Source organism: Capricornis sumatraensis, chromosome 3 (assembly GCF_032405125.1).
Source record: "Capricornis sumatraensis isolate serow.1 chromosome 3, serow.2, whole genome shotgun sequence".
Lineage (NCBI taxonomy): Eukaryota > Metazoa > Chordata > Mammalia > Artiodactyla > Bovidae > Capricornis > Capricornis sumatraensis.
Genome location: NC_091071.1, coordinates 50931496 through 50947440, shown reverse-complemented (window position 1 = coordinate 50947440; position 15945 = coordinate 50931496). Strand labels below are relative to the sequence as shown.

The 15945-nt window shown below is 36.6% G+C and overlaps 1 protein-coding gene across 1 annotated transcript in view; it reads left to right on the top strand.

Moving 5' to 3' along the window:
• Positions 1 to 15205, top strand: part of ANKAR (ankyrin and armadillo repeat containing) — a 59614-nt gene extending 44409 nt beyond the window's left edge. Inside the window, exons 18-24 of the mRNA XM_068967173.1 lie at positions 1962 to 2084; positions 5083 to 5241; positions 6292 to 6409; positions 8960 to 9069; positions 10563 to 10759; positions 13408 to 13454; positions 14958 to 15205. Of these exons, the coding sequence (XP_068823274.1) occupies positions 1962 to 2084; positions 5083 to 5241; positions 6292 to 6409; positions 8960 to 9069; positions 10563 to 10759; positions 13408 to 13454; positions 14958 to 15205 (1002 nt within the window). The remainder of the gene's footprint in view (positions 1 to 1961; positions 2085 to 5082; positions 5242 to 6291; positions 6410 to 8959; positions 9070 to 10562; positions 10760 to 13407; positions 13455 to 14957) is intronic.
• Positions 15206 to 15945: the final 740 nt, after the last annotated feature.

Here is a 15945-nt window from a genome sequence, read left to right as displayed (position 1 = left end):
CAAAAGAAAAAAATCAAACAAACCTGAATTCTGGGGAATTGCGTTAATTTTCCTATCTAGATTTTAAGGCTAGAATGCCAAAAACAAAAATATGAAGGAAATTAAAAGTCCTTATTAAAGTGAAAAAAATTGCTACAAAGATAGTAGCAAAGATATTACTAAATTTTATCAAAATGTGGTTTCTTCAGATTTAACAAGAAAGTCTTAGTCTTCTGTCCTTACTTATCGAAGAAGTTTTATTCCTCAGATATTTGATTATTCATAGAATTTCTTCCCTTCTTCCTCAGATACTGGTTGCTAAACCTGGGTGGGGATAATGAGGATGTGAGATTTATGTAGTAAAATTTCTCAAATGTAAATGAATCCTGTCAGTGTTTACACCATCAGAACAGTCCTACCTTCCACCAAGCAACCTGTGTTGGCTGGCAGCAATACTTTTCTCAGGGTGGACACTGCTAGGAATTACTACGAGTTGCTGAAGAGTCATCCATTCTTCCATTTACTTCTAGTTAAATGCCTTTAGTAAAATGACAATGCACATCTATTAAAATCCTTTACCAAGGTTTTAGAAATTCAGGACATCTATATTTGGCCACACAAACTGTAATGACAAAAATTATTTTCTCTTTAAAATTTGGTAAGGGCTGTGCTAGAAATCAGAAAATAAATATAACATATGAAGAAAATATATAAGTAAATATAGCATGATTTCTTTTAAGGAAAGTGTTTGTTATTTTGTTATCAGAAAAGATGTTTTATGTTATCTGGCTTTTCTTGCCATGAAAGAGATAATGTCATTACAGAAGTTGATTAGGGAAACAAAGAGGCACATGCTAGCACTTTTTGGCTTGAATTATATGTAAAAACTTCACTGACTTTCCGGAGAAGGCAATGGCAACCACTCCAGTACTCCTGCCTGGAAAATCCCATGAGCGGAGGAGCCTGGTAGGCTGCAGTCCACGGGGTCGCTAAGAGTTGGACACGACTGAGGGACTTCACTTTCACTTTTCACTTTCCTGTGCTGGAGAAGGAAATGGCAACCCACTCCAGTGTTCTTGCCTGGAGAATCCCAGGGACGGGGGAGCCTGGTGGGCTCCCGTCTATGGGGTCGCACGGAGTCGGACACGACTGAAGCGACTTAGCAGCAGCAGCACTGACTTTCAAAGTACAAATAAATTTCTCAAGACTAAGGAAAATGACATATAAAATACGTTTTTTATTTAAAAATGTACATTTTCATGGCAAACAGTTTACTTCAGTTGCGTCTATATTTTAGCATATATTTTCAATGAGTTGTTAAACTTATTAAAACAGAACAATATTTAACATTTTAATACTTTTCCTCAAGTAAGATTCTAATGTAAATATTTTTGCAATAATAATCATGTTTTTCAAATTCACAATGCTTTTTATAGAAATCCATGGTGTAGTACTTAAAAATTTACTACTGAGCCCAGTAATACCAAGGTTCATTAACAGTCTCCTTAAAGGGCTTCAGAATGTGCCTTAAACGACTCCAGAACCAGAAGAAAACTTCCTCCGGATTATTCCCCAATGCTTTGCTTCAGTTGAAAGCATTCCATTAGAGCATTACATCTCAATGGTCAGTAGCTAACAAGCACCATGCTAGGAAATTTTTTAAAAAAGGAATGCAACTATGCACTTGTGATAAATTTCTTCACACGTACTGCAGGCCCTGGTTACCTCCACCTGTGCCCTCACATGGAGCTTTGTGGTTGTGCGGTACACAGAAAGATTATTTTCTCAGCTGTTAAAAATTATGACGGGAATTTTTCCAGAAGTTGTAATTGCTACTCTCTAAATACTAGTCAGAGAAATGGAATTAATGGTATTCTATGGTATCTTTGAATTGGTATATCCTATATAAATATTTGAATGATGAAATGTGTCATTTGATAAACCATGAGTGAAAAATATATTTCTGAAAATTACATATGTAGGTTGAAGTGGCATTTTCCTTGGCATGCATTGTCCTAAGGAATGATCTCTTGCAGAAGGAATTACAAGAAAATGAAGGATTTGATTATGCTGATGTCCTTTATCTTCTTCACTCAGAAGATAAGGTATTAACTTTATGAAATGTTAGAGCTCATTTAGAAGAAAATGATTTTTAGACTACATCCTCAAAATTTCATTGTCTTTTTCACGCAATATTCAAATGTATTATTTAAAAAATGTAAAATATCTTTGGTAGGTTGTTAGTTTATAATGATGTAATAATATTGTTCCATATTTTTCATAGTTGTTATATTTTATCTTTGAAATGTAGCAATTTTAATGCTTGGTGCCAAGCCAAAAAACAAATCTCTTCTGTCCTGGATGCATCAAGTTTCAACTTAATTTTATGACCTTTCAATCTTCAGTCATCTACTTCTTACCCAGTATTCTAGAGTGGTGGTTCTCAAATTATTTGTGATGAATGAATAGCTTTTCCCCCAGCAAACAGTTATGAGGAGATAATTTTAAAGCAACCAAACTGTAAATTTTGAAATAATTTTAGACTTTCCATAAATCTGCAAAAATAGTACAGAGTGTTCTGAAAGTACACAGCTTTCTTGGATGTCAATCAGGAAATTAACATTGATACAATACTACTAGCTAATCTGCAGACTTCATTTAACTTTTGCCAGTTTCTCACCAATGTCCTTTTCCTATTCCAAAATCCAATCCAGGATCCCACATTGCATCTAGTTATCATGTTTCTTTAGTGTCCTTTAATCTGTGACACTCAAGTCCTTTGCCTTTCATGACTGATATTTTTGTTGAGTCCAGGCCAGTTGTTTTCTAGAATGTCCCTCAATTTGAGTTATCTGCTGTTTCTCATGGTTAAACTGAGGTCATGCATTTTGGTTGAGAACACTCTTCACTGCCTTTCCCAGTGCATCATTGCAGGGAGTACACGATGTTGATATGTCTTGTAACTGGCCGTGTTAACTTTGGGTGCCTGATTAAAGTGATGGCTCCATATTTCTCCCTTTAGTTACTGTTCTTCCCTTTGTAATTAACAAGTATTTGGAGGTGAGTATCTCTGAGACTATGGAAATACTGTGTTATGCAATGTACTTTTGCTCATTGGTTTCAGGATCCATTGATGCAATAATAATTACTGTGATATGCCTAATGGTGATTTAAATTTTTTTACTTTATTATTAATTGGTATTTAACTGTAAGGAAGAGCTGTTTCAAGTATTCTCAGTTTGTATAATCCTTCTGTCAACTATTTCGTGAACTATCACTGGTCCATGGGCCACACTAACCCTAGAGAAATAGAGAAACTCCCAAACTATCGTTATTCTACATGCATTGAGCAATGAGGAAAGAACATCGCCAATTATGTCTCAGCTCCCGGAGGTTCTGAGGAAGAAAGGAGAGTGGTAAAGGGGAGAAATGAAGTCATTGTATTATTTTTTTTTTAAACGGAATTTTACTCTACTGTAGTACACAAAAAGATGAGCAGTGCTGCTGTAATATGGGCAATAACAGGGCAGGAATCATCTGACGGCTTTCTAAACCACGTTTGCGCCCTCTATTCTGTTCCATCTGCGTGCTACTCTCATTAACCCGCTCCTCAGAGACACCCATGTTCTCCCTTTCCTTCTGCTGCCCATTCTACGTTCCATCATTCTACAATCCCTCCCAGGTTGTTACCACTTGCGCCACTCTCTGGACCCTTCCCCTTTATACCTAATACCTTTCTTCTTGCCTGTGATCAGGGGACTCCTGCGTGAGTTGTTGTTCAGTTGCTAAATCATGTTCGACTCTGCAACCCCATGGATTGCAGCACGCCAGGCTTCCCTGTCCTTCACTATCTCCATGAGTTTGCTCAGATTCATGTCCATTGAGTTGATGATGCCATCCAACCATCTCATCCTCTGTCGCACACTTCTCCTCCTGCCCTCAGTCTTTCCCAGCATCAGGGTCTTTTCCAATGAGCTGGCTCTTCTTGTCAGGTGGCCAAAGTACTGGAGCTACTTTGTATCAGAGTACTTGGTGAGTATATACTTTTTATTATGGAAAAATTCAAACAGAAATAGAATGACAAGGTAGCATACTCACATATTCCCATGACCTGTCTTCAGCAGTTATCTCATTTATATATTCCCTCACTATCCATATATTACTTTTGAAGCAAATCTCAGGCATCACATACTTTTATCTGTGAATATTTCATATGTACCTATAGCATTTCAATATGTTTAACAGTGACAGAACACTCACTAAGATTAATGTTCTCTCACACTGAGAATAATGGTTCTCTCTCTGTGTACCACAGTGTTCAAATGAAATATTAAAAATAAGATTTAGTGATAAGATTCTATCTTTTGGGTCTTTCTAGAAGATCAACCATACTTGTAAATCTTTGGCAAATGGACTGCCAAAGGGAAAACTGACTTTTGCTCTGTGCCCAGTCCCAGAATGTTAAAATGAGATATTTAAAAAGGAAATCATTTTTTATTCTCCCTTAGAATACAGCAGAATTTTACAAGTAAATTTAAGAAATGAGTGGCATCATCTCAGAATGCATAAAATTCAACAATATCATGCTATACAAGAGAAATTTTAATTTTTCAATTGTATTTTGAAATGTTGAAATAAAAGTGTGATTACAAAGTTGAAGGTTAATAAAATTATGGAGATTCCTATTACCATTTAGGTATTCATTTATATAATCAGTAATCTAACATTCCATTTAAAAATTAAAATTTTTTTCTCTTCTCTTCTCCCTGATACCACTACCTAATTCTCTGTTTTATCTGTTCAGTAACATTCTGGGGCAACTCTACTACCTGTTTTCCCTAATTATGTCTTATTTTACTCCCAGAGATAAGAATGAAATGTATCTTAATATGTAAGAATTCAAAACCTATTGCCTTGGGGAGGGTGGTGGGAGGGGGGTTCAGGGTTGGGAACTCATGTACACCTGTGGTGGATTCATATCAATGTATGGCAAAACCAATACAGTATTGTAAAGTAAAAAAATAAAATTAAAAAAAAAAACACCTATTGCCTTGAGTAACATGATAAATGAAGCTAAAGATAATGCATCTCTCCTGTTTCCAGAATATTTGTTTAAGAGCAGGCTATGCATTAACCCTTTTTGCCTTCAATAATCGCTTTCAACAATACTTAATATTGGAAAATGGAAAAATGAGCATATCAATTTTTGAACCTTTCCTTGAATCAACAATCGAAACTGAGAAGGCAATGGCAGCATTTCAGGTATAAATTTGATGGCTAAAATTTCAAATCAATATATCTTTTTAGTGAAAACTGGGAAGCTAGAAAAAACACTGGATCTGGAAAATATGAACTGATTTTGTAAAATTCACAGTATTTTTTACACCACCCCCTTCCACTTCATAAGAATTCCATTCCTTATGAGGAGTCCTTCATTTATGTAGAATTTTACAAGGTTAGGTGCTTCCCAGATGGCTCAGTGGTAAAGAATCCGTCTGCCAATGCAGGAGATGCAAGTGTGATCCCTGGGTCGGGAAGATCCCCTAGAGGAGGAAATGGCAACCCACTCCAGTGTTCTTGCCTGGAGAATCCCATGTACAGAGGAGCCTGGTGGGCTACAGTCCAGGGGGGTCACACAAAAGAATTGGACATGACTTGATGACTAAACAACGCGATGTAGGTTTTTTTGTTTGTTTTTTTTACAAATTAATAGGCGATTTTGCCTCACCTGATGCTTAAAACAACCCTATCAGGTTGACAGGCATGTAGTATTATTTTCATCACCCCTATTTTACCAGGCAGCAGGTAGAGAAACAAGTTTTCTAACTGCAGATCTCTAGCTGATCATGTGATTCTTCAACCATGTAGACAACCATATGTCTCTGGCTTCTTCTTGATCTTATTCTCTCTTCTTTGAGAGAAGTGTTTTCTGTGAACCCATACTGTACAGATGCAAAAGTTGCAAACACTGTAGAAAGAAAATGGAAGAATAATATCGCCTACGATGGTTACTCAGTAATCAGATAGGGAAACACACTCTGGGTCCTCGCCGCACAACTTGCTTTTCTTCTATTGAAGTGAAGTCGCTCAGTCGTGTCCGACTCTTTGCGACCCCATGGACTGTAGCCTACCAGGCTCCTCCCTCCATGGGATTCTCCAGGCAAGAGTACTGGAGTGGGTTGCCACTTCCTTCTATTGGATCATACCAAATTGACCCTCTTTCTTTCCTGAGAAGCATCCCCTCAGAAATAAAAGGTTAATTACAGAAGCTGAGTAGAAAATGATCAATGATTCTATGCTTTTTGTTTTTAGATTATTGTATTAGCTAAAGTCATTATAGACGTGGACCACATTACTTTGACTGCAAGAGGAGTTACTATTTTAGTTGATAGTCTAAATTCAGCTGATTCCTCTACTATTGTCTTGACAGGTAAGAAATACCTAGAAGTCAATCATATCCACATAAAACTATTTTCAAAAAAGTGTTTTTTTTTTTTGGCAATCTGAGGAGTAATAAAATAAGCCTGATACTCTGTCACATGGTTTTAAGAATGAATTCATGTAAGTCTACGTGGAACTCCAGAGTTGAGTCTACATGGAACAATGAAAGTCTATTCTGCACCCCAATTAGAGCCTTTCTGATTTCCTAATTATTTTTAAACCTCTAATTAATTGTTTCAGAATGTAAAATGAGAATTCAACTATGAACTACCAACAACAAAATTCATACACTAATTTGTAGTCATACTGGCAGACTTACACTGATAACCTCTGTTTCCTTTCCACTAAATGTGCATATTTGGCTCATGTTTGAGTTCTCTATGTTGCTATGCAATGTAGCAGAGCAAAATGGTCTAGCAGCACTCTTGACATAGTTAGTGGTAATTGTTTGAGTATGTCTATCCAGATCTAACTCTCCAGATGATAAATATGTTAGTTTGCTTGATCTATCATGCTCAATACAACATAAAACAGTATCAAAATGACAGCCATATGGAGAGACAGCTACCAAAAATAAAGTATTTTGTTTTTTAACTGAAAGGGATTACTGAACACACCAAAAAAATTTTTCACTTGCTGCCACAAAGATACATTTGTATGGTGTAAGGTAAATTCAAGCAAACAAAAATTAGCTAGAAGAAAAATACATGTTTAATATGAGTTATTAAATATATTTTATCTAAATAACATTCTTAGTCATAGTAATTCTATGACTCTGAAAAACAACTGTAGTGGGTTTAAATTTTACCTCATAAACTCCTCTGTGCAAGAAATGCCATATTATTTTAGCTTTCAAATATTAATTTTCCCAGGCTGGTAGATGTTGAATCTCAAAAATTATTTGGCTTCCTCTGCACTCCACCACTGGAGTCATATGCACCTCCAGAGTCATATGCATATCTGGGATTTCCCAAGCAAAGCCAGATATTTAGATTTCAGGGATAAAGTAAAATAAATGATATGCTCAAGTCCAAGTTGGTAAGGTTTCCAGAAGAGGCTCCAAAAGCACAGAAATTTTACATAAACTGGTATTTCTGTTGCTGGCAGTTCAGTTTTCCCACGTGTACCACTTAGCAATTCTTCACAAAAAGTCCTGCTATCTGTTTTAGTCTTAGATTTTCTGCCCTTAACCATTTCTTACTCCCTATATTTATTTAATTTATTTTTCTATTTATTTATTTTCTTTACTTTACAATGCTGTATTGGTTTTGCCATACATTGACTTGAATCCGCCACGGGTGTACATGAGTTCCCAATCCTGAACCCCCCTCCCACCACCCTCCCCATATCATCTCTCTGGGTCATCCCAGTGCACCAGCCTCAAGCATCCTGTAAAGACACCTTTTTCCCTTGCTCCCCTTCTATAAACTCAGGCTTTAGAAAATATAAGCCTGAAAGTAAGGTTATCGTTAGATAATTTTTGCTTTAGACGATACCACCCAACTCTCCTCATCCTGAGGACATAAATACAGAAGTCTTTCTGGCTTTTAATGGAGGCTGGAAAAAACAAAAGGAGAACAAAAACTCAGTGAATACCTCAATAAAGTATCCACCCACAAATGTAAAAATAGATTTACTGTGTTAACACTTATTCCAACACAGCAACAATACTGTGAAAGAATATCACATGAAATCTCTAAAAATAAAACACAAACTGTAATGAAACAATTTTAAGTTAGCAGCTGCCCATTTCTTTAATTACTGCTGCTGCTGCTAAGTCGCTTCAGTCGTGTCTGACTCCGTGCGACCCCATGGACGGGAGCCCACCAGGCTCCCCCGTCCCTGGGATTCTCCAGGCAAGAACACTGGAGTGGGTTGCCATTTCCTTCTCCAAGGCATGAAAGTGAAAGTGAAAGTGAAGTCGCTCAGTTGTGCTCGACTCTTAGCGACTGCATGGACTGCAGCCCACCAGCCTCCTCCGTCCATGGGATTTTCCAGGCAAGAGTACTGGAGTGGGGTGCCATTGCCTTCTCCGTGTTATTTAATTACTAGATCACTTTATTACTTCAATCTCAAAACACTGCTTTTATGGGAAGAACTTCAATTATTTTAAATGTCAATAAGCAATATATTGCTTGATTTTAAAAATATAATTAAACTCTTAAAACCATCTGAATTGTAAAAAGGACATTACATTTTCTTACGTAGTTCAAACATTATGTTCATAATCATTAAAAAACATGAACCCTCAAAATAAAATATATTCTGAAGCCAAGAAGAAGAAAACCTCTGATTTTTCAAAATTCTTCCCACTTAAATGAACCTATTTAACTTCTACTGTTTGTGACAGAAAACCAAACCATAATTTTGGGGAAAGTTTATATTTAACACACACATATTTTTCCTCAGCAGTTCTTCATTAATACAGATGTGACTCAAAAGCTTTTTAATACTTTCATATATGCAAATGAACGAAGGCACAGTATATTGGCTTATATCAATTAAATGGCACATGCATGTTTTCTTGTTTAATTTATAGGGAACCTAATAGCTACCTTGGCTCATTCTAGAGCTGGTATTCCAGAAGCATTTACCACATTAGGGACAGTCCAACAGCTCTGCTATCATTTGTACTCAGGACAAGAAGAGGTAAGAAAAAGTAATTCTAAAACAGAATATCCTAAAAATAATTTGCCTCTCACTTCTGAGGGCCAATTTCTCCACAGGCTGAGTGTTATATAATATTAACAGTTCATATTACTAACTCAAAATTTTATGACTTTTCTAGTCCTACCTTTGCTATTCACAATTCTGGTTCCCACAAAATATGCACATTGGTTTTAACTTCAGGTTTTAAGGTTCAGTCTATGAATAAGTACACAGATGACACAAAAATACTTACTTATAAAATGTTTTATAATTAAAGTCACTCAGTCATTTCTGTGATTATTTGTAATGAGTGAAAGTGGAATCCATTGGAACGTTTTCCTTACCTACCCAACAGCTAAGAGTGAGGGTGTGTGAAGCCCAGTTGGCTATGATAGTGTGTTGCTTCTGTTTCTTTTCCTGGAAGGGCTAAAAGGCAGTACTTCTCCAACTTTAAGGCTGTATCACCTGGAGGACTTGTGACACCATAGACTGCTGGCCTCCGTTCCCAAAGTTTCTGATCTAATATAGCTGGTGTAGAATTAGCATTATAGCTTGCATTTCTAACATGTTCCCAGAAGCTGAGGCTGCTGCTCCAGGACCGCTGTGCAAGCCAAGGAAGATTTGGGGGCATAGACAGAAGTCGTATGTCAATGTAACGACCAATATGTCAGCCTTCTGGTACCCTGCATGGGCTTGGTTTACGTTCATTTTTTCAATGTTTCTTATGCCACCACGAGGAGATTTTCCTAAGAACTTCCCAGGGGTGTACTTTATTATATGAACAACCCAATTACTTCAGAGTGAAATGCAGAGAGTATTTCCTGCAAAGGAAGGATTACTTTTTCTGGAGTCCCATGGCCTGGAACTTGGGCTTGTGTCTTTGGCTTTGCCAGTGGATAACTGAGTTGCTTCCTTGGGTGGCTTATTTTTAACCTACTTCTATGCTCTGGTTTCTTACCTAGTTTCCTATATTATAATCACCTGTGCAGTTTTGAAAAGTCCCAATATTCAGTTCTCTGAACTCCAAAATAATTAAATCAGTTTCTAGGGGGTGGAATACAGACAAGATTTTCATAGCTATCCAGGTGATTCCAATTCACAGTGAAAACCGAGACCTACTACCTTAGCTCAAACTCAAAGGTTCTTACTTGGGCTGCCCGTTAGAATCACATGTGGCACTTAAAAAAACACATGTAACACCAGATTCTACTGAGAGAGACTGTATTTAGTTGGGGGGCTTTTTTTTTTTTTTAACTACTGGTGATTCCAAAATGCAGCCAGGACTGAGAACAACTACTCGAAATCAATGGCAACTCACAGGCCTCCCGAAAAATATGGCTACGTTTTGTCTATAAATTGCCATCAGCTGACATACCTATTTGCTGTATGATCTCTACAGAGATTTCCTATGGAATATTTAATGAGCACACTGGGTTAGATATTTTAAGAACAAAGCTCAATGTTTAAGGGGAAATTGTTTCTTCTTCACTTAGGTTCGCATGGCTTGCTCCAATGCTCTTGGTTACTTAACTTACAATGCAAATGCTTTCCGACTCTTATTAAAGGAATGCAGGAATAAGCCTAATCAGTTCCTTCGTATAACAAATTATATCAGCAGAGATGCAAGTATAAACCCAGCATTTTTAAAGGAATTTGAAATGCAACAGAAAGTGGGACTTCCTTCCCTAAGGTATTATTCCTATATTTGCAGTGGCAGTAGTGAAGTTACTGAGACGAATTTTTAAGGAAGTTAGTTTAAGGAAGATCAAACAAAGGGAACTATCCTTGATACGAATCTATACACTGTATAACAAAGGAAAGACTTCATTCTAAAAGTCTACTGCCAAAGCCTCTTTTTAATTCCAACTTAGCAACAGAATTTAGAGTGCAGACAAGAATACAACTGATCTTGGGGGTCCTGTCTGGTCAGGGTTATTCATCCACCTTTCAGAAGTTTTTGGAAGATTAGTTGCCTCCAAATTCAATCTGGGCTTCCCTGGTGGCTCAAAGGAGTAAAGAATCTGCCTGCAATGCATGAGACTGGGGGTCAATCCCTGGGTCAAGAAGATCCCCTGGAGAAGGGAATAGCTACCGACTCCAGTTAAGGACCTCCCTGGTGGCTCAGACAGTAAAGCGTCTGTCTACAATCCGGGAGACCCGGGTTCAATCCCTGGGTTGGGAAGATCCCCTGGAGAAGGAAATGGCAATCCACTCCAGTACTATTGCCTGGAAAATCCCAAGGACAGAGGAGACTGATAGGTACAATCCATGGGGTCGCAAAGAGTCGGACACGGCTGAGTGACTTTACTCACTCACCGACTCCAGTATTCTTGCCTGGAGAATTCCATGGACAGAGGAGCCTAGTGGGGTGATTCAGGAAGTCATTCTTTGGTAGGTTTGGGGTACATCTGGGTACCAAACCTAGGTTTGGTAGGTTTGGCAACCAGGAATGACACTATGACCTTGGCATCAAATGGGGCTTTTATACCTAATTCAAAGCTATGCCAAATTCACAGCGTATAAACAGGGCTAATCAGACCCAGTGGCTAAAATTATGGCAAAGTTTGCCAGGCATTTATTCAGAGGATTTTGCTCCAGTGTTGCAGTTCTACCATGAACTTAAGTTTCTGTAAAAAGAGAGGAGAGGAGAATCTCCTTACAATAGGCATATTTTCTCTTCTATAATTACAGCTGAATTAAGTCTCTGCAAATAGTGCTATTTACACATAGGAAACAGAACTACTCAAGATATATTATTAACTCTATAATAATGGAAGACAATAGAATCCAGTAGTGTATCATGGTTCTATAAATCAATTTTAAGTATAGAGAAAAATGAGTATATCTTCAGTCACTTTAATTTGAATTCTTTGAAAAATTGAATACCCAAAACTTATTATCTAATTTTATATAATCCAGGGAAAACTAAATTACAATTGTTTTAATTTTCTGGGTAAAAATTTTTAATTTAAAAATTTTTTAAAATAATATTTACTTAAAAAAATTAATTTAAATATTGGAAGTATTATTTTACACAATCATTCCCACAGCTAGCCCATATGGCAACTTTTTGGGAATTAGAATAAGATACTCCTTCCTCAGTACACTTTACTGCCATCTACAATTACTGTGAGGTGAACGGCATCCCCTGGAGTTGTGAACTTTCGATTTTCAGGATTATAAACAATAACAAGTGATCAGTAAACTTATGGGAATGACTACCAAGTAAGGGAGAACTGGTAAACAAATGACAATTACTCTCATAACTAATAATTCTACGTACTCTCCTTACAGTATTTATATAGATTGACTATTCCCTTTAATTTTCATAACAATCCTGCAAGGGAATTTTATTTAAACTATGGGAAATGTGCTAAAAGATTATTAATTTCCACAAAATATTCCTTGATACCACTACTGGAAACATAAAGTAGATTGATTTTGGTTGGGGTCACAGCAGCACTGTTTAGGAGTAAATACCACTTCTCTATTCCCACACCCTCATGCAGCCCCAAGAATGGCAGATTAGAAGAGTTTTTGGATGTGTAAATTTTGAAGTATGTAGACAAAATCGTACTATTAACTGACCCTATGTGAAAATAATCTGAGCCTAAAGTACTAGCCAGTTTCATGTTACCCTACAGCCACGAAGTCGGCATATTGAACAGACGGGGGCCTGTCTTATTGAAGTTGACAAAAGCAAATGTTCCTTCCTCATCAAATTAACCAGGAACACATCTGTCATAAGCAGTCTTAATATTTAATATTTAAAATTACATTTTATTACCAGGGAAATTTTGTAACACCATATTTATATGTTACATGTCCAGGATAATGATTAAAATACTTCTATTAAAGCTACACCATATCAACTTCGGTATACCTTGTTATTCTTTAGCTTGAAATACTTTATTAGTACCACATTACTTTGAAAATAAAGTTTCCAGATAACTTTAATTCTGATCACACTAGCCTAAGTAGTTAGTGCCCTTTGAACATGCCATGCTGTTTTGCAGTAATTTTTCATCTTCTGTTCCCCATGTCTGGAATACTCTCCCCCAACTCACCTATTTAAAGACCTATTTTATTCAAAACCTAGCTGAAGTGTCTCTTCTTCCATGAAACTTTTCCTATTCACTTCAAGCATACTGAATCTTCCACATGTTTGGGGTGGTAAGTGAATAAATGACTGATGGACTATAAAGTACTTACAGGTAACATGCATAGTTAGTACAGGTAACATGTATAAATTAGACCACTAGGCACTGAATATGGTACCTGGGTATATTAAGTTTTTATATATTTCTAGTTTTTGTGATAAAAGTGTTTTCCTTTCAGTCTGGAGAAAAATGGAGGACCATCCATAATTCCTGTCTTTAAGAAAGGTAATTGATGGTGCACGGTGATGACCCAGAGAGATGTTATGGGGAGGGAGGTGGGAGGGGGGTTCATGTTTGGGAACGCATGTACACCCGTGGTGGATGTCAATGTATGGCAAAACCAATAGAGTATTGTAAAGTAAAATAAAGTAAAAAAAAAAAAAAAAAAAGATGAAGGCAAAAAAAAAAAAAAAAGGAAAGCTAATTGATTTTTCTTTTATCTCAGAGATACTTTCTATTCAGACCTTTTATAATTGCTTTATTTCTAAGAATTCAAAATGTAGAGGCTACCAAAAGATGTTTCCCGGTAAACTTCTGCTTTTCTAGTGTTACATACCTAAAATATCTTCCCATTTACAAGCCCGTGCTGTGTTAATCATTCCTTTTAAGGCTTCCCCACTTACGTCATTTGACAGAAATCCCTGTCTTACTCTGCGTTTTCTCATAAGCCATGCATAGAAATGTCATTATTGAAACAACATGTATGACTTTAATTACCATCTTGCTATTACTCTGTTTCATGTACCACTTGCCTGTAAGTTCTTACAGCAGAGATGACATTCTTTCCCTTGATATTATGTTCAGTTTTATAGAGTTGATAGATGAGTTTATAGAGTTGATGGCTGAGTGGCCGAGGCCTGTGAGATCAGAATCCAGATCTAATCATGTTAGTATCCAATTCCTACTAGTAACAGAGAAAATAAATCACGTACTGCCTTTATGTACATGCTTTGTGCCTCATCATGTGTGCTTAGTGTAGGACCCAAAATCAGTTCACATGGTATATTACCTCACTGTAAAAGCAAAGACAAAACTTTCTGAAATCAAGATCACTTTGTTGGAGTCACAAATGCAAAGACAGAGAATAGGAAAAGAAAAGGACAGGGAAGAACTTCATTTATCAGGGAGTATCTGAGGGAAGGTAGGTATGTGTGGAAGCTATATTTTTGAATATCATCGGTAGTAGAATGGTTTATTTATGGTCTGGTTTTTGTATCACTTCTTTAGTGTAAGAGTAATTTACCTAGAAGGATAAAGCTAGTTCCATTATTTCTTCATTTTAAAATTGGCTTCTGAATAATATGTATACCAGTAATGGTCTGCAAAGTCCAGACCAGGTTTGTGATAACATAACGACAAAAAGGAAAAAGGACAACTAGGTGTCTAATAAAGTTAATTTCATTCAAGTAAAGTCCTCCATTCTAAGATAATGGCTTTTACACCTTCTTTTGACATGAAAATATCCCTTCTTTTCCAAAATGATGTTTAAAGTAGCTGGCATTTGTTCTTTCATTAGTGCCAACTTGGCATGATAAAAAGTTTGCAACATATATTGATCTCCACAGATTTTTGCATTCCAGCATCTCAAAGTCTGGAAGCTACTGATCTGCCCTCTTAGTATGTTTCAGCGATGTGAAGAAACAGAAATATATAGAATTGAAAGCAATGAGACTACTCCTAGGGCTCTTAGGCTTAAGAGACAGTTAATTATGGCTCTTTCCTTTTTAGGGAAAGAGCACCGAAGAAAATTAAAACCCAAAGTTCAACCAAGAGATTCTCTGACTTTTATACCTCCTGTAACTAACTTCATGGGACTCTTCAAAACAACAAAAAAGACTACTGTTTCTCATAATATTTTTTCCTTTTCATCTGCAATTTCATCAGATATTATAACAGTATCAAGACCAAGAATAGTGCGTTTGAACCAACTTGGGAAACATGTACAGAAAGCTAATCTGGAGCCTGGAGAAGGCTAATAAAAGCATTTTAGTGTGAAAGGATTCCTGAGCAATCTTGTAAAATTGTTTATTTTCAACTGTGCTAAAATATACATAACTGAATAATCTTTTTGAATGCAAATTCTTGATATTGATGTTTAACAAAATTTCCTTAGCATGTCTACTGGAATTTAACATCAGGTCTGATATATGGCTTCAAAGATTAAGTAGCATTTTCTATAATAGAATGCCTACACCTAAAACCATTAAGCAGCTGACACAAGTGACACAATTAGTGTGTGTATATATATATATATAATCAACTGTTACAAAGAGTTTTTAAATTGGTATGCTGGGCTAAAAAGGTCTGATTCAAAGTAGCCTACATGTTAACACTCATTGTGCTACCATAAGACATTTAATGATAGATAGCACAGATGCATGAGCCTTCTAAAAATCTGAAATGTATAGATTTAAAAACATTGAAAAAAATCTGAAATCACTTCCTATCAAGGATAAAAGCATGGCTAAAAAGTATGGCCACCACTTTTGACCAGACTCCATACCTACAGAGTATCCTTGGTTTGCAGCTGGAATAGATGATATTCTCTGTGGCTTAGAATCACAGGATGTCTTTGCCCAAAGAGTACTGTTTCCAGTAGGTGCAAGCTTTGATGTATGTCCGCTTCTCTTATTTTACAGCAGCAAACAGATCTGACATAAAAGCTAACTGGGTTTCAGTGAGTCCTTCAGAGCACTGCTTTTTCTTTGTCCACTTT